A 27,487-nucleotide genomic window follows, 5' to 3' on the forward strand; every position below is an offset into this window, starting at 1 on the left:
AAAGTTGCAAAAATAACCCTTTGTACCCTTCACCCAACTTCTAATGTTAACATCTTACATAATCATAGTACAATTATGTAGATCATGAAACAATAACCAATCTAGACTTTATATGAACCTTGCCAAAATTTTCCATTATGTTCTTTTTTCTGCTCCAGAATCCCACATTACATTTAGTTGTCATATCTCTTTAGGCTCCTCCAACCTATGACGTTTCCTCAGCCTTTTCTTTGTTTTTCATGACCTTGACACTTTTGGAAAGAGGAGCCAATTATTTTGTAGAATGTCCCCCATTTGGGTTTGTCTGATGTTTTCTCCTGATTAGTTTGACACACTTGGGCAAGAATACCACAGAAGTGACATTGCCCTTCTCAGCGTATCAGATTGGAGGTGCCTGATATCTTATTACCAGTGATATTAAGATGATATGTGCCAGGTTTCTCCAGTGTGAAGTTACTATATATCACTTTGCAATTAATAAGTATCTTGTAGGGAGATACATTGAAACTGTGAGAGTATCCAGTTGCAGGACATTTTCCTTCAAGGATGTTTTTTGTGAAACTCTACCATAGAAAACAGGCAGAAGTAACTTGTTTTTATTGAAGTGGACATGAGGTGGGGGCCGCATCCCAGCGGTCTCTTACCCTCTACCTCCTTAACACAACCTGAGTTGTGGGTTGTGTCCATCAACCCCCTACTCCTCTGTAGAATGCTGTTTGAAATCATGACTCTGGACTGTGGTTTTTGACTTGGTTTTCCTGATACTTACACGTGCTGTAAATTGCTGCACTCAAACTATTCTGCAAGATAGTATTCTTCCAGATTGAAATTAGCAAAGTTAAATTTAACTTCAACAGCACGATGTATTAACTGATGCCTATCAGCAAACATTTATTTAGCACCCTCTGTGTACCAGTCACGGCGCTACAACTAGGGATTATAAAATTCATAGATCACAATCCCTGCCCGTGAACCCTGCATCTTTTCTTTCAGAACAGAGAGGACTTTATAATCTAGACCCAAGGAAGAAACAGGAACAAACCTCCCCCCGAAGCTGACTTTTGATACTTGAGGATATTTGGTTTGTGTTTTGAGTGAGTGCAGCGGCCACTTTGACCTAACGCGCCGTCACGTGTTGATCAGAAGCAGTTCCTTTTCCTCTGAGAAGCATGTATATTTTAGAGGAAGAAACAGAGACAGTTCTAACCACCCTGCCCAGAGAAAGAGCCACCCTTTGGTGCCTGTAGCCGAAAGGCTCCCGACTTGTCCTTCACGGACGAGGTGTCCTAGCTGCCACAATTACATTGTCACTCCAGACACTGCCCCCTCCGTGCCGGGGGCTGGAGCTGGCCCAGCCGCTCGCCTGCCCGCTCCTGGCAGAGGAGAGTATGCCTCTGGAAGGGCATTTTCTGGCTGAGCCCTTGTTGCTTAATTAGTCTCCTGTCTCTTTTCCCTTCCCGACCGTGGCAGGACCCAGGACGTACCCCTGTTTAGATGAATGCAAATACCTCTAACGAAGTTTAAGTGTTCGTTTTAAACAAATCAGAAAATTGTCAAAACCACTGTAGTTGCAGAGAATTCAGGGGTAGGAAATAACTTTCCAAGGCCTATGTTTCTCAAGGGAGTAAAGTAGCAAATACCATCTCTTTAAATTCTGTTTAACGTGAAGCCTTTATTGACTGCTCATGATGGTTCTGCACAATTTAATGCTCTTTTAAGTGAATATTATTTAGCTCCTTCACTCAAGTCAGTGCGGCCTCATGGATCTGTAAATTTGGATGCTGATCACAACCAGAAGTCAATGTATAACACGGTTACAATTTAATTAACTGGTAATAGATCTTAGGCAATGTCAGGTTAAAGGGAATGTATAAATATCGCTTTATGAACCGGCCTCTGCAGGCAGCGTAGACACCAGGCGCTCTCTCCTCCCTCCCTTGTGGGGTGAGCTATGGGATGGCCCGGTTCACGCAAAGGACCGAGGTGGGGTGGAGGAGGGGCGTGATTAAACAGCCCTGTCCAGCCAATCAGCGTTGAAGAACTTGCCATCAGAGGCCCACAGAGCTTCCTGACATTGTGAATTTCATTTTATGAGACACCATTGAAACGCATCAACTCATGGTTTATCTTTGGCTTTTCATGGAGAAAGTTAGAGAGAACATTTTGAAGGTTCATAAGTAGATTTGAGCTAAAGAACAAGCATTAGTTCAACCTGTTCACCTGCGGGGGGGCGGGGGGCGGGGGGCGGGCAGGAAACGGAGGCCCCAGGGAGAGGGACCTAGCTCTTGCCGCTGTCCAGAGCACCACGTGCTGCTGGTGAAGTCAGCTCAGGGAGTTCACTCAAAGCCTAAAATCCTGTGGGAATCTCGCCTGATGTCTTGTGTCTTTAGGAGCTGAGGCCCCGGGCGCTGGAGTTCATTCATTCTGTCACTCTGATTCAGCACCCAGGGAAAAGTGTTCCACTGCCCTTCTCCCCAGCCAAGTAGGCCCCAGGAAAGAGTTTATTCCTACCAGCTGAGGCACATCTCCCACAGCCCTGGTAGACTGGAAAGAGCCCTGGACTGGGAGTCCTGCCCTCGGTGAATGACACCTGAGGCAAACCCTAGCCCAGCTTAGGCACCCTGCATGGACTCCCAGCAGTTCCCTCAGCTCAGTGTTGCCTGCATTTAGTTGTTGCTAATTTAATTGTCTTTCCCGCCCAACTGAAAGCTAAGAGGGAAAATTCCTACCTTCCTAGCATAGCACCTGGCACGTGGTGGATGCTTCATGATTATTGCTCAGGAATGAATGAGTTAACCTCAGACCTGCGAACCTTCATCTGCAAACTGAGAGTGGTGACCCTTTCTACCCCATATGGGGCCATGGAAGATTACACATGTAGAAGAGGCTCGAGGTGTTACAGAATTGTGAAGAGAGAGTTCATGTGAATTACTAGTGGTATGGTGGCCTCGGAGGCTGTAGCCACATTGCATTTCACGCTTCTTCCTGTGATTTCCCTTTGATGAGGAAGCATCTGAGTTGTTTAGTAACAGGAACTGACAGTATCCTGCCTAGAACGGGAGACTCCTGATGTTTAAAGAAACCTCCCATGTGTTCCTCTCCCCCCATGTTACAGATTAGGGAGGGGCCCGGAGACCTTGCTTCACCTGCCCGGCATCCTGGAGGGAACCCGTGGCTAAGCCAGGGCTAGGTCCCCAGTTCCCTGACCCTGTCCCCCGCGGCCCAGTGCTTTAAGTCTTCATTCCTGTTAGAGAAGCTGTGGAGTATTTAATTAGCTACAGGCTGAGATGTGATACATGTCAGAGCTCATTACCCTGGTGGGACTGCTGGGCTTTATTCAGCGGTGCTGGTCCTCGTTGTAGTTCAGCGACCCCAATTAACTCCAACACTCAGGACAGCCTAGCTGGGCCAGCGTCACCGAGGGCCACTTTGAGGCACGCGCCCAGATTCCCCAGTGCCCCTCAGACACGCTCTTCTCCAGCTCAGCCCGACCCACCGTGCCTCCCCTGAGCTCCCTGTTGGTGCTGAGCAGAAGCCTTGCGATTTGGGAAACACTTGCCAGTTAAGAGCCACAACATCATTTTGCGTGGCACTAGCTGGGCTCCAGCCAGAACTCTTACAGGGCTAGGGGGTCCTCTCCCTGGAGGCGACGCCCTCGGTACCCCAAGCTGTCAGTGCAGTGGACAAGAGAACGGGGCTTTCGGATCCACCAGAATCGGGTGAGTCCCTTCTCTGGACTAGATTCTTTTTATACTTTCAATGTTAACATCAGAAAAGGCAGAGGAAGGCTGGGAAACTGGTCCAGATTAAAGAAAACGAAAGCGACATGTCAAGCAAATACAGTACAGAATCCCTGAGTGGATCTGGTTGGGGGCGGGGGCAGCCATAAAAGCAATTAGGAGACAGACAGTGAGCGCTGGTGAGGGTGAGGAGTCCGAACTCTCGCACATTGCTGATGAGCCTGTAAAATGGTACAGCTGCTTTGAAAAACAGTCTGCAGCTCCTCAGAAGGTTAAACACAGAGGCACCGTGTGACCCAGCAATTCCTCTCCTAGGGGGACACCCAAGACAAATGAAAATACACATCCATGCAAAAATGTATACATGAGTGTTCATAGTAGCAGCATTATTCACACTAGACAAAAGGTAGAAACAACCAAAATGTTTCTCAAATTATGAATGATTATGCAAAATGTGATATATCCGTACCATGGAATAATACTCACCTATGAAAAGGAATGAAGCGCTGATTCGTGCTCCAGCATGGATGACCCTTGGAGCATTATGCTCCCCGAAAGAAGCCAGATGCAGAAGGCCAATTATGATTCCCTTCATATGAAATGTCCAGAATAGGGAAAGTCATAGAGACAGAACATAGAGTAGTGGTTTCCAAGGACTGGGGGGGACAAGTGGGGAGTGACTGGTAATAGTACAGGGTTTCTTTTTGCAGTGATGACCATTTAGAATTAGTGGTGAATATTTCACAACCTTCTGAGAATACTAAAAGCCACTGGATTGTACACTTTAAAAGGGTAAATTTATGCCCTGGCCAGTGTTGCTCAGTAGTTAGAGCATTGGCCCAAGCACCAAAGGGCCACAGGTTCAATTCCTGGTCAAGGACATGTACCTGGGTTGCAGGTTCAGTCCCCCGGCCTTGGTTGAGGTGATCTTTCACATCAATGTTTCCCTCCGTCCCTCCCTCCCTCCCTCCCTCCCTCCCTCCCTCCCTCCCTCCCTCCCTCCCTCTCTCCCTCTCTCTCTCTCCTCTCCCTCCCTCCTACTCTCTCTAAAAATCAATGGAAAAATATCCTCAGGTGAGGATTAGCAAAGCAAAACAGAATAGGTGAATTTATGTTATATGAATTATGTCAATTTAAAACAAAGAAAAAGTAATTTGGGGGACAGGAGGGAAATGTGACTGTGGAGTGTATATTAGATAATAGTTTATGTCAGTGTGATGATGGAATTGTGGTTATGCAGAACAGTTCTTTTGTTTGAGAGATGTGTGCTTACTGGTCAGGCATCATGACATCTGCAATTTACTTTCACATGATTCAGCAACAAAAATCTTTAGATAGGTTAGTGAGCATATGTGGTAAAATACTAATAATTGGTAAACCTAGGTGAAGACTTTACCTGGTTTTTACTATTCTTACAGCTTTTCTATTGAAATTGTTCAGAATAATAGGTTAGTAAATATTTTTGAAAGACAGTGAGGTGGTTGAATGGGGTTCCCAGACCCAGTTCCAACGTGTGTGTGTGTGTGTGTGTGTGTGTGTGTGTGTGTGTGTGTGACAGAAGGAGGGAGGGAGGGGGCGTATGTGAACATTCTGGTTCCCCAACATAGAAGCTCTTTGAAAAAAGGGGCAACGAGCTGTCCTTTGGGTTTTTATGGAGGCTTTACTAAGTAGTCATGATGGACTAAGGCGTGGACCACTGGTGACTGATTCAACCTCAAGCCCTTCTCCCCTGCCCAGAAATCAGGGGGTGGGAAAGAAAGGTCCAATCCTCTAACCACATGGTGGCTACACTGTGAACCAGCCCCCTTCCTTGGGTGAGGTCCAGAAGTCATCTCATTAACATAACGAGACACTGTGGTTGCTCTCACCACTTAGGGAAACTCCAAGGGGTTCGGGAGCTGTGAGCCAGGAACTGTGGACAAAGGCCAAACATAACTAAGACACCTATTTCGGTCATCTGAATGGCCAAATATATATATATATTTCTTCTATCGCAGGCGGAAATGTCAGAAAACCGAGGGACAGAGACGTCCAAAGGCATTTTGGCTTTCTGCCGTGACCCCTTGGTCTCGGTCCAGGATGAGACTAAGCAAACACTGTTGCAGCCCCCCTCGGATAGAAGTATTTCCATTTCTGGGCAGCCCGGGACCCACTGAGCGGGTCTTAGGGAGTGCCTGAAACCTACAGCCAGACCCTGGGCCCATGTGTCATCTGTCAAAGAAGAGAGTTTCTTCTGACCTCCAGGGAGCCTGAAATGACACCAAGGTGGCCGCCAGCCTGCTCCCTCCTGACCTCAGTCCTAGGGTGGGGAAGGGTGTAGTGGGGAAACGTGGTTCTCTCTTCTCCAAGGGAAACACTAAAGCAGCCAGCAAGCATAACTTCTGAGGAGAAAGAGTTAATTTCCTAGACCTTCCATGTCTTCCCTTGTTGGCAGTATTTATATTAGGGGTGGGGATGTACAGGGGCTGTGGCAACTTGTCAAGTTCCTTGTTTGTTGTCCTGCTCCCCCAAGTATAGGAAAACCAGCAAGGTCTCGGGCAGTCTTGAGACATGAAGGAGGGCTTCGCCACATCCCTTCCAGAACAGATGGTAAAACCAGTAACTGACAACGTCAGACCTGGAAGGGACCTCAGAGCCGCTTCATTTTCCTGGTGTCAGCACGGCCTTCCACGGGTGAGACCCACTGTTCTCACACCTCGTGCCACCCAGGGAGTCGTGCCAGGAGCACTGGCAAAAGCCTTTGAACCAACTGCTTTTACAGTCTGTGGGCTGATTTTTCAATGTGCAGATTTGCTATGAATTTATAGAGTGTTTTGATTCTAAATTCACAATGCGCATCTTTAATGGCTCCGAGTTTGGATAATTTCATGCTCTTTATATCCTAGCAGCAATGGTTGATGCCTATTTCCCCAGTTATTACCCTCCTAGGAGAAGCGTGAACAACCTCCTTTGACGAAAGACAGTCCCATATGTCCTGGTTTAGTGTAGCTCTCTTCAGAGATCGTTTTGCATGGAGATGTGAGGAAAGCACAACAGCTGGATGAGGCCCCCACCCCAGTTCACAGGCAGGTGGGTTTGTGGGTTTCCTGGACCCTCTTGCCTAGCTCCCAGATGGCCCTGTGTTTGAAAATCACCAATTAGGCACTTTGCAGTCTCCTGGAGTTTTTCTATTGAGACATTTTCCAACCTCATTGAACAACAAAAAATGTTTCCCACCAGGAAAGAATTTTGTTAAGGTACAATGAGAGCCTCAAAAGAAATGGTCCAGGAAGTTTCTTTCTGGGAGTCCAGCCTGAGGAGGTAATCAGAAATGTGAGATGTGCAGGATGTTTATTAAAATCTAAAAAGAAAATTTTTATCGTATTAAAGTGTGTGTAACATGAAAAAAATTTAATAGTGGAAAATTGGAAGCAATTAAATGTCCAGCAGTAGGGGATATGATTCATCCATGTATTAGAATATAATGCACCCTTTGAAAATACTTTCAAAGAAGTTTTAATAGGAGGAAATTTCTCTCGACACAATGATAGGTGAAGAAAGCTGGTTCCAGACCTCCAATTAGGTTTTCAGATTGCAGACATATCCATTGAAGCAAGATAAAAAGGGTCACCACATAATTATTAATTGCGGTTATGATTGGGTGTGGGATTATGGAGGATTTTTTAAATAATTTTTTTTATTTTAAGATAATTACAGATTTCACATGCAGTTGTAAAAATGTTATAAAGAGATCCCGTGTCCCCTTTGCCCAGTTTCCTATAGGGAGTTTACATTTTCTTCTCTGTGCTTTTCTCTTCTGCGAAAAATCTGTAGCCAGGGAAAATAAGGATAAGAACTGTTATTTTTAAAAAAAAAGAAAGAAGTACCCATTTTTCTGGAAAATCTGCCTCCAGATTGCGATTGATTTCCCCTTTCCCTGCCTGGCCTTTTGTTCCACTGTTAAGAGCATAGCACCTGCTAATATTGTAGTTAATTGGATCTTTGCCTATGTATGGCCTTTCATACAGAGACAGAAAAGAAATATTGTTACATTAAAATAAAGTTTAAAAAGACATCCATATGATAGAGTGGAAAGGAAGACTTGAGATACGAAATGAAGCTACAGCGAAGTGCGTTTGAGAAGCAGTGCTGGTAGCTGCCGAAGAAATGCTTCCCGAATTGAATTACGCCGCCTGCTGCTGGCCTCTCGTCCCAGGGGGCGGTGGCAGGGAACACACGGCGCTTCAGGGAATCACTGGGGAAGAGAAGGCCTGCAGTCACCCTCCTTAACTTTTTAAAAAATTACTTAAAAAATTTTTCTCTCTGCCTTAGGGCCACATCTTGCCTGAATGCACACTCCCAGGTGGCCGGGGTCTCTGGGTTGGAATCTTGACCCCAGCATTGACCTCTGTGGGAACTGGCAGGACATCTGGCCCCCCTTTTCCTTGCCGGCAGCATAGGCTGTTCAGACCATGATCACCATCACTAAGGGCCCCCTAACTCTAAGACGCTAAGTCAGTCAGCCCGAAGCATGTGACATTCACAGGCTCCCCAAACTCCTTATACCTAATTGAAAGTGCACAATGAACTTGCAAGGATTTTAGCATCCTTAGAAGTTAGTCTTCGTTGGTTTGAGTATTTCTCTGCCTCCTTGGTGAACCTTCCTGTCAACACCTCTTTTTTGTCATTAAGAAAAAGGAGGGGGGGCTTAAGAGAAAGAACGTAGCAAAAAATGGATTAAGAGGATACCCTCCCTCTTTTTTATTTTTCTTTTTCTTCTAAAGATTATCTTGGGGATGTCAAAAGCAGTTTTTATAGGCAGGTTGGTCTTTCACAAGAGATGTGTTTACAAAGCATGAAATTAACATTTTTGCAGAGAGCCAAATAATTGCTTATAACATGGTGACTTTAGAGGGAAGTTTGCAGCTTGAGCAGTTATTAGCAAGGTCAGGTGGCACATGCAACAATGCAATAAGCAGACTCCATCAGCAGAGCAAAGTTAGCCAATTGAGGGAATAGGTCCTCCCCCCCGGGGAGTTCACTCATGGGGTCATTTCAGATGTTGGAGCAGCGCAGTTTATTGGCCTTGCAGCCCACTAAACACTACAGACTGTTATCTAGTTCCAGTCTAGTTGCATGACTGGGTAACCAGTTATAGACTCAACTTAGCATCATTTTGCCTAAGAATAAGGGTCAGGCCAGGCTGGAGATGGCCTGGACCCTCAGACTCCCAGGCTTTTTACAGACAAGATGGGCAGAGTGATTTCACATCCTCAGCTGAATGACATGAGATTGCTGGTTTCCTGGGTGACCCAGCTCAGAAGATGGTGATGACCACTTCCACGTGTCTGGTCCTTCATTGTCACAAAATGCTTTCATGTTCATGGTCTTTTTTGAGCCTCTGGACAGCTGATGAAGTAGCCGAGGCAGCCATTATCCTTCCCCTTCTCCAGATGAAGAAACTGAGGGCCGGCCTGCTCAGGGTCACAGGTGAAATCACAGCTCCTGGGACATCAAGTAGCCAGTGGGGGTTAACCTGGGTACAACTTATGTTGCTCACTCTGTGCCTTTAAAAAAAAGAAATTGAGAGATAACTTGGACTAGTGATGTGATCGAAGAAACTATAGCCTAGACAAATATTTCATTCCTGTAAATGAGGGTGGGGCTCTATTTGGAGAAGGTCATGCTTAGTATGGGGTTTAACAATAGAGCCACAGGCTTCTTTAGATGATTTTGCTGCATTTAAGCCTTGCAAGGCCAAGGGTGTGTGGGGTCATGTCTGACTGTCTTATGTGTCCATTTCTATCTGGTGAAAAGCTGACGTTAATATGCCTATAAATTTTGTGTTCTGAGCCCTGATATATTTCAGACAATGACCCAGTAAGTGCCACATGTCCAGTCATCTGTGACTCCGGTAGGAAACTAAAATGTGCACCAAGAGAGGAAGGAGCTGGCAGCCAGGAATGCCTGTAGAGTCCACACTCAGACTGGGGTCAGCTGACAGAGCATGTTTCTTAGAAAGTGACCCCTCAGTACTGTGAAGACAGGCCTCCACCCTCCTCTGCCGCCTCTATGTGTAATTTTTAAAGACATGAAAATGAAATGGGGCCCTTCACATAAGAGATAGCTGTTTCCTCAGGTTTTACACCTTCCTTTGGAATAGCCCGCATGCTACACCTTATAATTATGCCCTGCCTGGTGGCGTATTTTTGCCTTCTGAGTGATAGTTGAAGTTTCTTGGCAAGTGAATGCCTTTGACAGCGAGCCTCTCTTTTCACACCCTGGTTCCAGGTGGTCCCTCTGTGGCCGTCTTCCTGACCACGCTGGCCTCCAGGGCTGCCTGCCTGCAGTAAGTTCTTCAGTTGTTTCACCAAGAAGGACTCCCCAACTTGCTTGCTTACCCCAGGGGCACAGGGAGGGCCGTGCACCCCTCCAGAGGGAGCCAGTCCAGTCCAATTAATTAAGGTAAATAGGGGAGTGATCGGCAGTGGCTTAAGCTCCAGGCAGGTAACCTAGGCAACGGCAGGGAGTCTGCACCTGTGCTGACAAGTAATGTGGGATTAATTTCTTCACAGATCTCAGGCCTCCTATGCTCAGAGTCCACTTCAAGAGCCTTGAGAAGGAGCCAGGCTGTTGAATAGCGGGGAGGGGAATTGCTAATAGTCTGCAGGGCTTACCGCAGGTGGTCTGTCCATTCAGGAGCACAGTGTGGGCACTGTAATGGACAGGCGTCAGAGGCCCCGGGGTCAAGAGCAACTCCTCAGCTTGAGTAACTTGGAGAATTTCCTCCTGAGCCTCATTCATATGCCTGCTACCCTTCCAAATCGGTTTCCTCATCTCTAAAATGGGACGATAAGGCTTGTGAGGATAAGGCCTGTGAATTGCCCAACTTAGCCTGGCACATAGAAAGCCCCATAAATGTTGGCCCGCTAAGTCTTCTCTAGGAGGGAAAGAGGCTCTGGGTGCTCTGTCCTCTTATGTACTCTCTGCTGCCAGGCAGGGAATGGCTCAGCCTGTGGGTGTGCAGAAGGGAAGGCAGGCAGGAAAAGGAGCTGCAGGCGGGGGCTGCCAGAGAATGAGAGAGCGCAGCAAGCAAGCAGGAAGGTTGGCAACGGGGGCAGCAGCCTGAGGGTCAGGAGACCAGTGGAGACGTGGACAGGCACCCAGAGAGGATCTGAAACCGCTGGAGGGTCTCTTGAGGCCAAGGATATGAAGGGGTTTCTTCTCCCAGGACTTTGTTTCCAGCCTGAGTCCCGTCCGCTGGCCCACTGCTGAGCACACACTTTCGCAGCTGCTGCTCCTGGCTTGAACGCTGGCCGGTTGAGAATGTGATTCTGGTTTCTCTACGATATGATGCGAAGGCCATGGGGAAATATGGTCACACGGAAAAGACTTGACATTTTCCTGTTCAGTGAGCGAGGCCAGAAGAGGCAGAATGTGTGGTTTTCGAAGCTGCAGGTGGATTGGGGAGAGAGTTTGCAATCTGTGGAGACATTTAAGACTTGCAAGTTGTAAAGGAAGAGAGGAATCTCAGACAGGCCAACCTCCGGCTCAGCTTCCTCAGTACAAGTTCTGGAAGGAACACTGAAGAAACTGTTGATAGTGGCTACTTCCAGGGAGTGGGGCTAGGGGTTGGCAGTAGGGAAAGATTTATTTTTCATTGTAGACCCTTTTGACTTTTTAATCTTTCACTATGTGCCTTTATTTTTTAAATTGCAAATCAAATTATGGGTTTGTCTTTAAAAACTGCAAAGGATTGACTTAAATTGGTTTTCAAGCTTTTTTTTTTTTTTTTTAGCATTGGAATACTTGTCACATAATCTTACTTGAAAGCCTAATGAATGTACAACCAAGGAGAAATCGGAGCCCCTCCTGCCAGGACTCCCCTACCCCCACTTCCCAGTTGCAGCATCTGGAAAGGATCCATGAACATAGTTTGAAAATAACAGAATTAAATTATTTCTCTCAGACCCCTCCAGTCCTACGCTTGCCTTCTATTTAGCAAGGGAAACCGGGGCGGCCTAGGCTGCTGCTTGACCACCGTAGCTGCAGGCACACCCTGCCCTTCTGTGGAGCCAGCAGCTGGGAAGGGTGAACTGTGCACAGGCTGGTGTCACTCAGACTCGGGGACAGGAAGCAGGTTACCCCTGGATTGCTTCTTCTGGGTTGAAATGATAGAGAAGTGTTTAAAGGGGGATTTTGCAGCTATTTCGGGCAAATTTGAACCTGGGGCTTTGATAGGCAGGATATCAAAGGGACAGTGAAATGGTATGAGATGGGAGAAGACCCATGCACCATGGAGAAGTGTGGTGATGAACACAGGCCCACTGCCTGTCAGCAGTATGGTCTTGGCAAGTTACTTAGCTTCTCCGAGTCTCTTGCCGAATCCATAAAGAGGGGAAACGCTGGTGCCTGGTGTTCCTAGGACTGGCTTATGTTCGCAGGTGCCACTCACACTCGAAGGGGAGGGGAGCGTAAGAGGATGAGGGTCACTGGGACTCATTCTTAGAATTCTGCTTACCACAGATGGTTTGGTTTGCAATGAACAGGAAATTAAAGCAAAGTGGTTCTTCGTCACAGATAGTTTGAAAGCATTGGTTTAGAATCCAGCAGAAAGGACTGACAGGGATACAAATGGCTATAATTTGTGACCTTACATGCTCACTTCCCAAAAGAGGGGGCGAGAAGGTGCAGTGCGAGGTCAGCAGGAGGAAAGATTATTACTTAAGTGGAGGGGAATAGAATTAGGGTTCTTGAAGCTATAGAATTTGAACGAAGCATTAGAAGACAGGTGTGAGTTGGGTATTTTAAAAATGAAGTAGGGGACAGGATTCCAAGTTATATGTCTATTTTGGTACCTTTGCAAGCAGGCACAGAACTGAACTGAAGTCTCTGAGGCCTCTCCAAGGTAATATTGTCACTTCTTATCACCACAAACAATGCTGCATAAGAGACTACCCCAGCCCTTAGTGCCTTCAAACAAAAACCGTATATTATTGTTTGTGGGTCTACAGTTCAGTTGGTTGGTTTCTCTGGTCTGGCTGGGCTCTCCAGCTTCTCTGGTCAGCCGTGGTGGGCTGGGTGGCTCTGCTGGCCTTGGCTGGGCTCTCTCATCTGTCAGCTTGTCTAGGGTGACCTCGGTTCTCCACGTGCCTCTCCCACTTGCCCCTCACATCTTTCTAGCATACCAGCCTAGGCTTGTACCCTTCAACGAGGCAGAACAACAAAAAACAGGGCGAAAGAGTCCAAGTCTCTTTAGGCTTAGCTGTCACTTCTGCCTCATTCTTTTGGCCAAAGCAAGTCACAGCCTGCCCAGATTCAGAAGGCGGGGAGATAGACCCCACCTCTTAATGGAAGGAGCCATGATTCCATAGCAAAGGACATGGACACAGGGAGGGGTGGAGGACTGGAGCAGATTTCAATCAACCTTCAACGGTAATCCTGAGAAATCCTCCTAAATTCTCTAGAATAGAAAAAAGAGCCTCTCCCAACTTCAAATGCAGTGTTTCTCAAGCTAAGCAAGGGTTTTGGGGAGAAATTAACATAAGAGAAACCATTCAAAAAATATAAAGTGATCTGTTAACCACAGTTATATGAAGCAAGGCTTATAAACAGTCTGTAGTCTTCTGTGGGAGCAGAAGACAAAAGAGGAATGTTTCTGGGCAGCCCATCACCTTTGCTCACGTGGCGCCTTCGCCAGCCCACATGATAGTCATCGGCCAGTGCGCAGCCCAGTGCCCTCTGCAGAGCTGCTCCCAGAACAGTGATTCTAGGAGAATAATTCATGATTCTTCTCTCAGGTCCCAATAGAATTTTTAGAATGAAATGATCTCAAACCTGACCCGTATTGTAGACTGAAACTGTGTCTTTTATGATATTCTCTAAAACACCCAACCCAAGGCCCGCAAACAGTAGTTGCACAATAAACATTCATTAGATGAGTCGATAGGTGGATGAATGGATGGGTTAGTAGACAGAGAGGTGATATGCTTCAGCAGTGGACCAAAGCCTGCCTTCCAAAACTTATATTATCATAAACTTTGTTTCTCTCCTTCCATGTCAGTATGTCGACTTGAAAATCTTTGTGTAGTTGTTCCATGTCTGTGTGCTTTAAAGAAAGCAAAAAACCAGTTGTGCATCGCAGAGGGGTGGAACAGTGTCCTGTTCTCGGTCATACACCCTGTCATTAGTAGCACAACGTTGCAAAATGAGGCCCATGCGTTCCCCAGGGTGTTAATCATTCTCTGGCGGGGGGGGGGGGGGGAGCAGGGGGTGCAGACTGCCCTAATAAATTTGTGAAATGCTGGCTTAAACAAAGTTAGGCAGCTTGCTTTCCTACGAGACTTCACAGATCATAAATATGTTAATATACTTTGTGAATCTCCAAGAGAGCATGAGAATGTGTAAGATTCGAAAATTGAAAGGATTAGGTTTCTGGGGGGTGAGGAACATCGTAACAATATCAAATCTTCTGATCCATAAACATGATACATCTCTCTATTTATTTAAATCTTTGATTTGTCTCAGCAGTGTTCTGCGCATTTTTGTTAAATTTATCCATCAAGTATTTAACATTTTGATGCCATTGTAAATGGTGTGTTTTATTTCAGTTTTCAGTGTTTCATTAGAACTAGAGTTGATTTTCATGTGTCAACCTTGTGTTCTGTGCCGTTGCTAAACTCACTGATTACACTAGCTTGTTTTGTAGACTTCTCAGCATTTTTTTATATAAACAGTCATGTCATGGACAGATATTATTCTGACCTGCATTGTATAGTCAGAGAGTGGAGACTTAGAAAGACAAAGGACTTGCCTACTGGCCCGCTCTTCCTAAATGCAGAGCCAGGAGTCTGAAACCTGGGCCTTCTGGACCCGCCTTCAGGGTTCTCCACCACGCCAGGTGCCTTTTCAGGCTTTCAGACTTCCAGAGAGAAGCCTGAATCAGTTAAGATTAGATTTGAGTGGCTTAAACACAACACAAGTTTATTTGTCTCTCACCTAAGAGTCTGGAGGTCAGCAGTCCAGGGTCGATAAGACAGTCCTACTCCATAAAGTCCTCAGGAACTTAGGCTCCTTCCCACTAATAGCTTCGCCATCCCAAAAGCGTGGACCCCCACCTCATAATTCAACATGGTAGCATTTGCATTCTAGGCAGCAAGACAGACGGAATAAAGAGTGGCAAAGGTGCACACCTGTGATTTCTTCAGGTAGGTCCCTGTACTCACAACTTATTGAATAGAATCTAGTCTGACCACATCTAGCTGCAAGACTAGCTGTGAAGTGGCATCTTTATTCTGAGCAGTCATATTCCCAGCTAAAATTTCTGTTACCGTGGAAGAAAAAGAGAACAGCTCCTGGGGGACATGCAGCAATTTCTGCACGAACCTTAAGGATAAGAATGCAGAAAGGAAACAGTTTGAAAATGAGGGAGGGGAGAGGTGGGAAAGTTCAAAGTCTGTTGCATCTTTTAGAAATCATTTTAGGATCTATTGAACCAGCTCTCTTTAGAGTTGATAGCTCATTACGTTGACCTGCAGCCATTTAGTCAGAGGATAAACTTAATCCTCAGAACCCCTTTATGGTATTAAATCCTTGTGGCTTTATTAGACATGTCTAATCATGGGTGACTTTCTTTCATCTAGAAAAGATAAAACTAAAGATGTCTCTGCTCATTCATTCATTCAACAAAAATTGCCATTTCCTACCCTTGTGTCTCACAATTTGGGGAGAGACAGACAGACAATAATGAAATCATCACCCAAATAAATGTGAAATCACAAAGGAGCAGTAAGGATGCTATAAGGGCCCACTCAGGGACATTATCTAGACAGGGATGTCAGGGAAGGCTCGCCTGGTAGTTTGGATCATTCCTGCAGGAGTGTCTGAATTCATAGCAGAGTGGTGTTTTGAGAAAACCATCCTGTGTGCTGTTGTGGCTACACCTCATCTATCCTGCCCAGGGCACTGTATGTCTAAGACATCATTATAAAACAATAGGAATGCCAGAGTGGGACCAAGGTGGGGGGAGGGCGCAGCACCAGAAGAGGGGATGCCATCACCTTCCGCTTCATCACCCCACCTCGCCCTTCTTGGGGGAACTTTGTAAGCAGTAACAGCCTGCCACCTTGAAGATCTAAGGTGGTAGAAATAACCAGTGGATCACCGCCTGCCAGGTGTACTTGGGATTTCACTCTTCCAGCTCAGGCAGGCATGGCAGAGCACAGGACGGAGGAGCAGTAAGGAGCAGTAAAGATGCTATAAGGGCCCACTCAGGGACATTAGCTAGGCAGGGAGGTCAGAAAAGGCTCACCTGATAGTTTGGATCATTTCTGCAGGAGTGTGATTTCATAGCAGAGTGGTGTTCTGAGAGAACCATCCTGTGGTCCTCTGCCCAATGCCGGCTGACTGGTAAGGACCGCTGAGAGCACAGTGTTGAGAAGAATTCTCACAGTGATGCCGGCCTTCATCCTGGTGTGACTGTAGTCAAGAAATGGGATAAAACATGTGAAAATGCCTTGTAAGTTGCAGAGCACCATCCAAATGATAGCTAATAATGATAGCTATGATTTTTAGTGCTTCCTAAATACTAAATGTTGCTAAGAGCTTTAACTTGCTGTATCTCACTTAATCCTCACTATAACCTTTTTGCTAGATACTGTTAACATCCCCCATTTTACTGTCGGGGAACCCAGGCTTGGGAAAACAGTGTCACTTGCCCAAGGTCACACAGTGGATAAGCAGAACTGTGACACAGGGTAGGTCTTTCTGACTCTGAAACAAGTGCTCTTACACACTTGGTTTTGCCATCTTCAGAATGTAGGGGTAATGATTGTAATTATTACTATTAAGAGAGCAACTACTCTATTGCTTGGTGGCTCAGTCCTAATTCCCCAACTAAAAGACTAATCGGATGTGTTTGCAGTCATTTTTCGGTCCTTGAGTGACTTGGAACTCGTCTTCTACTCAGCTTGCCAAATCTGCCTGCCTCTCTCTTTACCCATCCACGTCTGCTCTGCTGAGCAATCTAATGGCCTCTGTTATGCTCAGCTCGCCGAGCCTCTGGAAAGAACACTTGTTAGAGGGTTTTCTGTGGTAGATCACACCTAGATCCACTGAGACTTTCAAGGCCCCTGTGAACAAGGTGCAGAAGAATGATTCACTCCAGCAAGGTTTCCTTTCCTGAAATGGACCGAGTGCCTAGCGTCTTTCTAGACACTGAGGTGTGGGAAGGAGTGGGCGGATGTTGCAGTAGGAATATTAGCTGTGATGATTACACTCAGGTGGTGGTTGGCAGTTTGTAAAATATTTTTCATATCACTTTTCTCCCCACGCCTCAGTTTGGTCGTCTATGAAGTGGATAGAATGACAATAATATAGTAAAGTTTGATCTTATGAAAGGGTTCGGTTATAATAAACACACCACTTTAGGGAAAAATAACATAAAATCAGAATCGGCCTTGACAGTCCCCCATGGAATATAAAAGTAAACCACCTCTCCAAAGTCCAGTGTGGGCAGTTTTTCCTCCATCCTCAAAACCGATGACTTTCTTTGGTTGAAGTCATCACAGTGCCTTCTGAGGGGATGAAAATACTTATCTTCCAAGAAGAGGCTCACTCAGCACCAAAATGCTGACACTTCCAGAGGCTGGCAAGAACTAGGTCTCCGGGGACACCATCCAGGGCACAGGCTGACTGAGCATGGGGATAGGAGGATCACCAGCTCCCATTTCTGATTTCTTTCTCTTTCTTTGTGACCACGTGTCATTTAATTCCTGAAGGTTAAACGTGCGCTTGATACAGTTCTGTTAAGTCTGACTTGTCCTCTGTCAACAGGATTAAAACTTGAAAGTAACGTGATGAAACACACACCAGGCCAGATGAGAGATCTGTGCTCACACCTCAGGTCAGCAGAACCTGTGCCCATGGGGCCTTGAATTTATGGACCTTAAAGATTAAATTATACCCCAAGTGTTCAAGTTCTCAGGCTATATTTCTTGACTGCAGATCTACACAAGCCTTGTGACTCTGTTTTAAAAAAGAAAAAATCGGTATATGTCCACCCCCACTTCTGCCTTCCTAGCACAAGGTGGTATCATCTCTGTCTATACTACTATGATAGCCTCCTTCCTGGCTGACCCTTCCTCTTGGCCTCATGCTCCCTTCTCCACTTGGCTACTAGAGAGCTGTCCAAATGCAACCTGTTCGTGCTACCTCCTAATATAAAATAATTGAATTTCCAGATGCTTCTGAGAGAAAGACAAAATCTTCATCCCTGCCCACCTCCCATCCCCACGGGATTTCCCGTCCTTCTCTGTGTACCACACACTGTTCTTTCAGTCCCTCCTATGTTTCCTATTTACCCAGCCACAGGGCCTTTGCACGGAATGCTCTGCTCTCTCTCTGCTGAGGTGATTCCTAATCATAATCTGTCTATTTCCTCAGGAAGCCTTTACTGACCTCCCTGAACAGATCAGACCACCGTAATCAGACCTGAAAGAAAGGGACTTTCTCTGCACCGTGGACCGTTCTTTTAGGCACATGCCACTTTAACTATTTTAATTTATTTGTGGTTCTGGGTTCAAGTCTGTATCCCCCCTGCCACACACAGTACTGTAAGCTCTATGAGAGCAAGGCCCTTGTCTCAAATGAACGTTATCAAGTGCTCGATCAGAGTATTGTTGTTTTGTTCCCCCAGTGATAAAACATTTGGGAACTTCCTCAAGAAAATGGTTCAGGTTGCAACTGTCTCTTAAAGCGGAAAAGTTATTATAGGTTTCATTTGCCCTTTAGATAACAGACATTATAAAATGTCTTGGCTTTTTTTCCCTCTGCTGCTTAAAAAAAGTGCTTTAATGAGCATTTACACCTTAAGTAGCAAATGACCTTTTCTAGAACCATCTGTACAAAACAGAGGGTAAATTGGATGGGTGGTATGGTTCTGCCCTTGGAAGTACAGCAGGTCCTCAAATAGTATAATTTCATTCAATGTTGTTTCGTTATAATGTTGATGAGAAGAAAAAAACTGGCTCTGTGGCATCTGCGCATTCTCACGTCCGCGTGGGTTGGGTCCAGCTCCTCCGGGTCACTCCCCCCTCCCGGCGATGTGCGCCCCGGTCTTGGTGTGGTGTGTGTGTCAGTGGCCCTGCGATGGGAGGCGTCCTGACCAGGATTCAGTCCCTCCTGGTGCCCTGAGCTGCTAGGATTGGCTCCGGCCACCCGCGACTCTGAACTGGAATAAGCAGGTTGGAAAATAGTGATCTTACTTGTTTTTATTAAGCTTTCTTAAATGTATATATAGTTCACATTTATTCCAGTGTTTAATATTAGAAGTGTTTTGGGTCTTTATTTAGAAGTTTGGTGATGTTTTTGTGACTGGAAATATGATGTAGGAACTTAACTCTTTAAAAAACATTTTTTTAATCATTTCTTATTTTTCAATTATACTTGACATACAATATTCTATTAATCTCAGGTGTACACCCCAGTGATTAGACATTATATAACTTACTAAGTGATCACCCTGCTAAATCTCACAGCTATCTGACACCATACATAGTTATCACAATATTATTGACTACACTCCCTGTGCTGTGCTTTACAGCCCCATGACTTGCTGTAATTACCAATTTGTACTTCTTTTTTCCCTTTGATATTTGTTGAGGCCAGGGACTACCTTATTTATCTTTGTCTCCCCACAATTCTTTGGACATCGTAGGTCCTCAATTCATCAATGAAGTTCTCCTCATTTGTGGAATGAACAAATAACAAAATCAAGATTATCCAGCTTATGTCCTCAAAATTTATGAAGAAAGTACATTTATCCAACTGTCCAAACTCCCTTGCTTAAAGTAGCACCTTTGGTTAACTTAAGTCCTGCCCGCCCTCTTTAAAATATAACCTTGAAGGCAAACTTAAAGATAATGCTGTTGTAAGTGCGAGTGTGTGTGTGTAGGAATAATCTACTTAGCAGATAAACAAACGTTTGGAATTATATAGAGTCATTTAAACCTCAAAACAAAATCATTTCAGCACCCTTGTAGGGTGAGTTGAGAGGAGGGTCCAGGGGAAGCCATCCTGAAATTTGCAGCAGAATCGGGTCTGTAATACATCCTCAGACCCTGAATGAAGCACATGACCTCCTCGGTTTTCCTTTCAGCATTGCCATTTTAGTGCATACAGCGCTTTTCCCATTATTTTGAAGACACTAGCCAGCGACACAGGTGTCCTCTGAGCGGAAGCTGCCGAGTCTGCAGTGTTGGGATTAGAGCCTGCACTTTAACAGGCCTTTCCTCTTGGGCAGGGTGCAGTTGGCTTGCTGTGCCCCCTTTCTTCCCTCCCTCCAAAGGGTGCCAGGCATGCTAAATAGTGATTAAACATAAAAATTAAAATTCCATTTGCCTATGTGGGTGTGTGGCTGTTTGAACACTAATCAATTCTCCCTGGGAAATGTTAAGTAAAAGCACGCAGATACCAAGAGAAGTTATTTAGAGGAGCCAGTCAAAATCCATCTCCAACTTATTATTTACTGTGATTTCCCCGTTAATTCTCCCTCACTTCTCCTGCCATGCTCCTTCCCAGCCCCTTTGCTTCCTGTAGCAAAAGGACATTTGCAAACAGGGGAAGAAAAGTAGCAAAAGATGGTTGTTGAAGGAACATAATCACCACTTTTCTGGACAAACCTTTGAGTCTGTAGAATTAAAGAAACTTAAAATACTTCTGGACTGAAATTCCAGACATGCTGTTTTGCATAATATTAAATAATCTCTGTTGCCTAAGAATTGCTGTCTTTTGAGAAGCATTGTACATCCCTTTCTTGTTGCTGAAGGTCTGTGGCAATTGTTTCTATTGTAGAGGACACTATTAATTAAGGACACTTTCCCTTCCTGAAGAACACTTCATTTCCACATGGGCATATGGCCTCCTGTTAATGAGGAAACTCTCTAAATCCTGTTATCAGCAGTAGCCAGTTGGCTTGGCTCAGGTGTTAAATAGGTTGCCTCTGCAGGGCACACAGTTTTATTATTAGATTCCCATTTCTTTCCTAGTGCCCCTAACATGGCCATCGCAAACATCGTATCATAACCTTTTTCTAAACATAATTTAGTGATAGCAGAACTCCTTTACTGAGAGGGCCTGGCTTCGTGCCAGAAGCCAACCTAGATGCGTTGTGTAGATCAGTTCAGTTCAGCCTCCCAGCAATTCGCAGGTTATTCCGGTAGTTTTTCCCTATTTATCAGTCAAAGAAACTGGGGCCCACCTGCCCAGGAAGTGAAACCTAGGGGTTTCCAACTGTGGAACCAGGATGGTCTGAGTCATTAAACTGGACTACCTGTCACATTGATGAGCAATCATGCATTCATTCACTCATTGCACTGATGAGCACTCATTCATTTATTCACTCACTCATTCCACTGAATTTTATTGAGGGCCTAAGTCGAGCCAGGTGTCAGCCTAGGAAACCACAGTGATGAACCAAAACAAACATACTCCTGCCTGTAAGAAGTTCACAGTCGATGCCAGGGAGAGAACAGCCAGATCCGCTTTGGTTTTGGGGAGCTGACAAGCTATGGGATTTAGGGCAAGTCTGTTCTACTTTGTTAGTCTCAGATTTCTTGTTTGTAAAATGAGGCAGCTGGATTTAATTTAGACAAGTGTTTTTCCACCTTTATTGTGAATCAGAATCGTATGGGGAATAGGTTTAAAAACACATCTTTCTGGCTTCCTATCTCCATATACTTTGATTTAATAGGTTCAGTGTGGGGCCCAGGAGTTTGCATCTATAATGAGGTCCCCCAAGAGCCACCCTTTGAAAGAAACTGATCTGGCTGTACACTCCCTTAGCCCTAGACAGGATCTGTGCTGTCATGCCTGTACCCCCAGTGCCTAGCACAGTGCCTGGCACTGAGTGGTTCTCAGTAAACATTTGGTGATGGTTTGAATGATCTGTCTATGGGCTTTCCACAGATGGACCTAAACAACCTGAAATTGACCACAGGTTTTGTTAAGGTTTATGGATAAGATTCTAAGGGCCCTCAGATGAAAGACCCACAGAAAGTGCTGCGGGAGTTCTCTTCCACCCAGGAGAACTGCACAAGGTTTCATGGACATGAAGGCGTTTGGGCTGAGCTTCAGAGAAGCAGAAGTGAGAGGCAGGCAGGGCAGGCGGCCTGGGCATGTGGTGGAGGGGCAGAGCTGGGCTTGGCCCTGCTCATCTCTACAGCCCCAAAGACGGCGAACGTTTGGCAATTGTGTGTGGAAAGTATGAACAGGCAAGTGGATGGCCCAGAGAAAACAGACTATACAGCAGCCCCAGGAAAGCAGCTCCAAGGGCCTGGCTCTGAAGGTGTTTATTATGTGTCTGGGGAGGTGAGCCCATCCTGGTGGGCCCATTAGGAATCAGTTTCCCTAATTAAACGAGGCCGCATTCCAGTGTCTGGGGTCATCCGAAGGTGAGAGATGCTTTCCCAGGCCCACGGTGAAGTCTAAAGACTCAGAACCTTCCCAAGGTAACAAGGCTCAGGAATCTTCCCTGTGCCCATGGATGAGAATGGCTTTCCACATCACCTTGCCCGTTAAAAATCCCGCAAGATTGTTCTTGCCACTGTGGCATGCAGAATCCAATAGTCCTATTTCCTGTGTAATTAACTACCAGGCCCTGGATGTGTGGCTGGAACATTAGCCGTAGAAAGAAGCCACCGGGATAAAACCATCCACACGCCTTTTTATTAAGTCTGTCTGATTCTCGAGGTAACAGATTTTCCACAACAGCTCAGTAGCCTTACAACAGCTCTAATGATAGTAACAATCCTCTGTAGTCCCTCTCCTACAGGCCTCTGAGTTGCAAGAAGGAAATTTTGTAGTTGGTGTTGTCGAATGTCTTGGTCAGGGAGGGAAAGAAAACTGAAAACAGAGGCTACCATGTGCCTGCAAACAGTTCTCGGGGCTCACAGAAATCAAAGAGGCTGAGCTGGAAGTTCCTTCAGTGGATTTTAACTACATTTCCACAGGAGATGCCTCAGTGCTGTCTGGGGGAGGGAGAGGCTGAGAGCAGCAGAGTGACCCCCTTCAATCAGACCAGCGAATTCACCTGTTGTTTTCTGTCCTGGAGTTCCAGGTGGGATTTCATTTTCAAAAGGTTCTGCTAAAAACAAATTGACAACCAAATCTGCAAACAAGCAAACAAATAAATATACTTGGAAACTGAGCTAGGGCCACCTCCCTATTTCGCAGACAGGGAAACTGAGCCTTGGGGTAGGTCAGGGACCTGCCCAAGTAAATACATCTTGATGTCAGGATTGGTCGACCACAAGCTGTTCAGCAATCTTTTCTCCAGCCCTCCCTCCCAAGGCCTTTTCTGCTACCCAAAGACTGGGAACTTTGGTTGGTTACTTTAGGTCACTGGTGGAACTAATGAGGCTCTGTAAAAGCCTTAATGGAAGGTACCAATCTGAAGTGATCCTCCAAGCATGGTCCCTGACACAGAAGCACCCGCACCACCTGGAGCTAATAGCAGAAGTTATGAAATGACTGAGGGGCTAGCTTAAGATACAGAAGAAATTCCAAGTCTTGGGGTGGTGCTAGGATGAAACAGGAACATTTGGAAAATGTTAGGGGAGGCCAGGAATAGACTGCTCAGCTGTTCATCAGGATGCAAAGGAGGGAATCGAGGGCTACGTTAGGGCTTCTCACATTTTATGTGCATTCATGGGGCTTCTTGTGAAATGCAGGTTCTGATTCAGAACGTCTGGGCGGCGCCTGAGATTCTGCATTTCTAACAAGCTCCTCAGTGACACTGCTGCTGGTCCAGAAGCACATTTAGGTGACTTTTAAAGGATATTTCAAGAGTCTAAGATTGCGTGAAGGGCACTGTTTCCTCCATATCCTCGTGGAAGTCTTCTCACACCACTGGGAATGGGGCACGGGGTTGAATCTCAGCTGTGACCTCATAGAGGCACTCCTTAAATCTTGTGCTCAGGATGAGCAGTGAATTGCTGAATTGACAGAGTAGAGAATTAATGTTCAATAATTCTGGGAGTTTCATACCCATGGCTTCTACTCTCTCTATTGCCTTGGCCTTAATGATGGTCGGCCCTCTGGAATGGTCCGTAGATACCACCTGTGCTGTTTTGTGTGGTCCCGTTAGTCCTTCCGTCTTCCCTAAACTAGGAGGACTTCAGAGTTTGCTGACACAGGGAGCTCTGCATGTCTAAACATGTAGTTACTAGAGGGCTCTCGAATATCCAAGCCAAGCAGCTGCTCAGAGATAATTAGTCCATCCTTCCCCATCTTACGGATGGGGTAACTGAGGCCCAAAGAAGCCAAGCTGCTCAACCAAGGCCACAGAAGCAGGCAAGAGGGTAAGAGCCATGTTGACTTCCAGGCTAGTTTTTAGTGAAGCGAACCCTTGCAGTATCTGACCTTGGACAAGCTACGGGAGTCACGGGCAACTTAATTTTCCTACCTGGAAAATGGAAATGGTACTACCTGCCCTAAGGTTACTTTTAGATGAACCAAGAAAAATCACAAACCGTATATCCTGAGCACTTTCAGAATTTACACAAAGTGTGGATATCAACTCCTTTAGGGTTTTAAGAATCTAATGTAAATTCACATCTTCTCACCAAATCACCTTGATACAGGACCCAAATTTTACTATACAGGCTTAAAAGATTCCAATAATAGGTCTGAGCTGTTGGTAGGAGAAAAAAATGGTTTCAATCCTAAAATCACAGAGCATTCATGTGGCCACCAGCCACCTATGGCTGTGGAGCACCTGAAAGGGACCTGAATCAAGATGAACACAAGTATAAAATACACGGATTTTGAAGATTTAGTAAAAAAAAAAAAAAATGTGTCTCAGTGAATTTTTACATTGCGTGGTAAAATATTTTACATAGAGTATATTGGGTTAAATAAAATATATTATCAAAACTAACTTCACCTGTTTCTTTGTCTTCCCGATGGGAGTACTAGAAATTGTAAAGTTTACAGATGTGGCTCACATCTGTGTCGCGCATTGTTAGGTTTCTGCTGGCAGCGCCACACTTAATGCTTTTTCTCTCGAGTGAAAGGAATGTTTGTCCATCTGGTTTTTTCTCCTGCTGTTTTGAGTTCCAAGAGGGTGGCCACTGTGTACCTCTCTCATCCTGACCTTTGTATACCTGGGTGGCACACGGCAGGCACTCACAGAGGTATACCAAGGGGATTAATAAATGAACAAACGACGGACGTTCAGTCAATACCAAAAGCTTCTGCAGGCAGTGTGATGTCTGGGTCTCTGTGATTAAACTTATTTGCCCTTTTTCACAGTTTCTGTCCTTTTTTTTTTTTAAGGGATCACACAGTCAGCAAAAGAAGATACTTTTCGTGGGAGATAGACAGAAGCTGAAGGACTGGCACGACAAAGAGGCCATCAGAAGGGATGCTCAGCGTGTAGGTACGGAGAGCAGTGTCGGCACGGCAGGGCCTGTGGAGGGGGCATGCATGTGTGCGTGCATGTGCATGTGCGCGTGTGTGTGTGTACACACGCATGTGCGTGTGTGCGTGTGTGCACACATGCATGTGCATTTAATGGGGCGTCCAGACCCCCTATTAACTCTTCTCCATCCACCACCCTCCCTTCCCCTGATTCTGGATCCCTCTCTTCACCTGTGAGCTGACCCCTTCCTTTCTCCACTCACATCACCAGATCCACTGCCTTCGGAAATTTGCCCTGCCACCTTTATTGAGCGATAGAAAGTATCTCCCCCGTATGAGATATTTTACTGCTAAAATGAGGAGCTGTAACAAGAGCCAACCTTTATGAATACCTGCAGTGAGCAAGGCGCATGCCTCACACTGCGCATTTTCTCAGTGAATACCCGGATCAACCTTTGTGGCCCCTTTGATGGAAGGGACCTGTAGTTCAGAGAGGTGGGGTAATCTGCCCACAGTCACACAGTGAGAAAGAAGCAGGCTTGGAACTTAAACTCAGGTCTGGAGGGTAGAGTTGATCCCTACCCTGCCCTACAGCCATGAGGCTGAATGAATTTAGTGGGCTTCAGCTAACGTTTTCTTTGGCTAATTAGTCTTTAGAGCATTTTCTGTTACAGCTGGGGAGCTGGGGAGTGAAATTATGTGGAGAGTCATTTGTAGGGAGCCCGGACCAGGAGTCAGGAGAACAGCTCTGACACCCCTTATAAGCCATGCTACCATCAGAAAAATTCCATAATCCTTGAGCCTCAGTTTCCCCATCTGTCAGTGGGGCTCATGCGTCCTGCTTTGCCAACCTCAGTGTGTTGGTATGAAGTAGCTTTACACTGGAAAGCACTGTAGAAATACAAGGGATTGGTATTTTATTCATTTTTATCCCAGTTAAAGGCACCCACTATTGATTTTTTTTTAAATGACATTATGACAAAACCAGATTGCAACAGGGCTTTGAATAGAGCTGAAATGATAACTTAACTGAAGTTCGGGGAAATCTAAAGGCACGACATGCATTTTTCCGTATGCCAGTAATTTAAAATGAAGGAGTGGGGGTAGGGGAGGGCTGCCTAAATTAAAAAAGGAAGCATTTGTAAAGAGCTGATTTGCCAGATGGTTATATCAGAATTATTAGAATAATTCTAATTATTCTAATTATTATTCTAATTCTAATTATTACAACACTGGCCCAACTAGCAAGAAAGGAGTAAGCAGTGGAGAAATTACTCAGCATCAGAAAGACCAGTGCTAACTACGTCCCAGGCACCTTGCCCTGCATTACCTCCTTAATCATCACACCAAACCTTAACCCAGTTGATACAAAGGTGAAACCCAAGACATAGGCCAAGGACACGCCCAAGATGACAGAGCTGGGAGTAGCAGGGCTGCACCACGAATTCCACTCTGCCTGGCTCCAGGGCCTGAATCTGCATCCCTCCCCGCCCTGCCTTCCTGAGCCTTCCCTCCCTGAGAGCTGCTTCTGCTGCATGTGTCCCTTGTGTAGTCTGTCCCGGGCACTAGCCAACAGCGTTTTACATGGAGCGTTATACAGACAGGGAGTCCTCTCCCCCATCTGGCTGGACTGGAGTAGCCGCAGCCCTTCTTGGGCTCCAGCTCTCAGCTTGCACCTTCCCATCAAGCTGGTGTTGTCAGAATCTACTTTACAAACTGAACGGGGTGATGCTCAGAGCACAGGCTCCAGAAGATGAGGTGATTTCTGACCATTCGATCTTATTTGCCATTCTTTCTGGACCCTCACCAATGGCAGGTTCTTGGGCTGTCCTTGCGGGGCTTGGTGTGCACCCGGGAACCCAGAGAATAATTTCCTGGAGCACCGGGAACTCTTTCCCCAGCTGGATTGTGCAGAGAAAAGAAAGAATAGCACTTTATCCAATCAAATATATGACTCAAAGCAACACTTTCCGGGCAGTCCTGGCCAAGGCCAGGCAGGCTTTGTTTGCTGGCTCTTAAAAAACAAAGCATCTTTTATCATTTGTGGCACTTCTGATCTACATATAAAGTTTACCCTGCCTGGAAAATAATCATAACATCTCCTCACATTTATATAGCGGTTTGTAGTTTACAGAACGCTTTCATCTACACAGCATCTCATTTGACTCTCTCAACATGCTGTGGGTACCAGAGGGGAACCAGCAATAGTTCAGAGAGGCGATGTGACTGCCCAGGGTTGATCAGCTTCTATGTGGGGGACCTGGTCTCCCTTCCAGGTGATTAGACCTTCCAGTCGGGTGTTCGGGGCTCCTGGCAGAGTGGAGGGAGCATGAGCTTTGGAACCCACAGAC

At 45.8% G+C, this 27,487-nt stretch overlaps 1 protein-coding gene across 1 annotated transcript in view; it reads left to right on the forward strand.

Annotated features, from left to right (window-relative positions):
• The window catches only part of GALNT10 (polypeptide N-acetylgalactosaminyltransferase 10), a 170,558-nt gene that overhangs the window by 49,545 nt on the left and 93,526 nt on the right, over nt 1–27,487 (forward strand). The window contains exon 2 of the mRNA XM_016214053.2: nt 25,053–25,155. Within this exon, the coding sequence (XP_016069539.2) occupies nt 25,053–25,155 (103 nt within the window). The remainder of the gene's footprint in view (nt 1–25,052; nt 25,156–27,487) is intronic.

Source organism: Miniopterus natalensis, chromosome 4, assembly GCF_054644295.1.
Source record: "Miniopterus natalensis isolate mMinNat1 chromosome 4, mMinNat1.hap1, whole genome shotgun sequence".
In the NCBI taxonomy this organism is placed as follows: Eukaryota; Metazoa; Chordata; class Mammalia; order Chiroptera; family Miniopteridae; genus Miniopterus; species Miniopterus natalensis.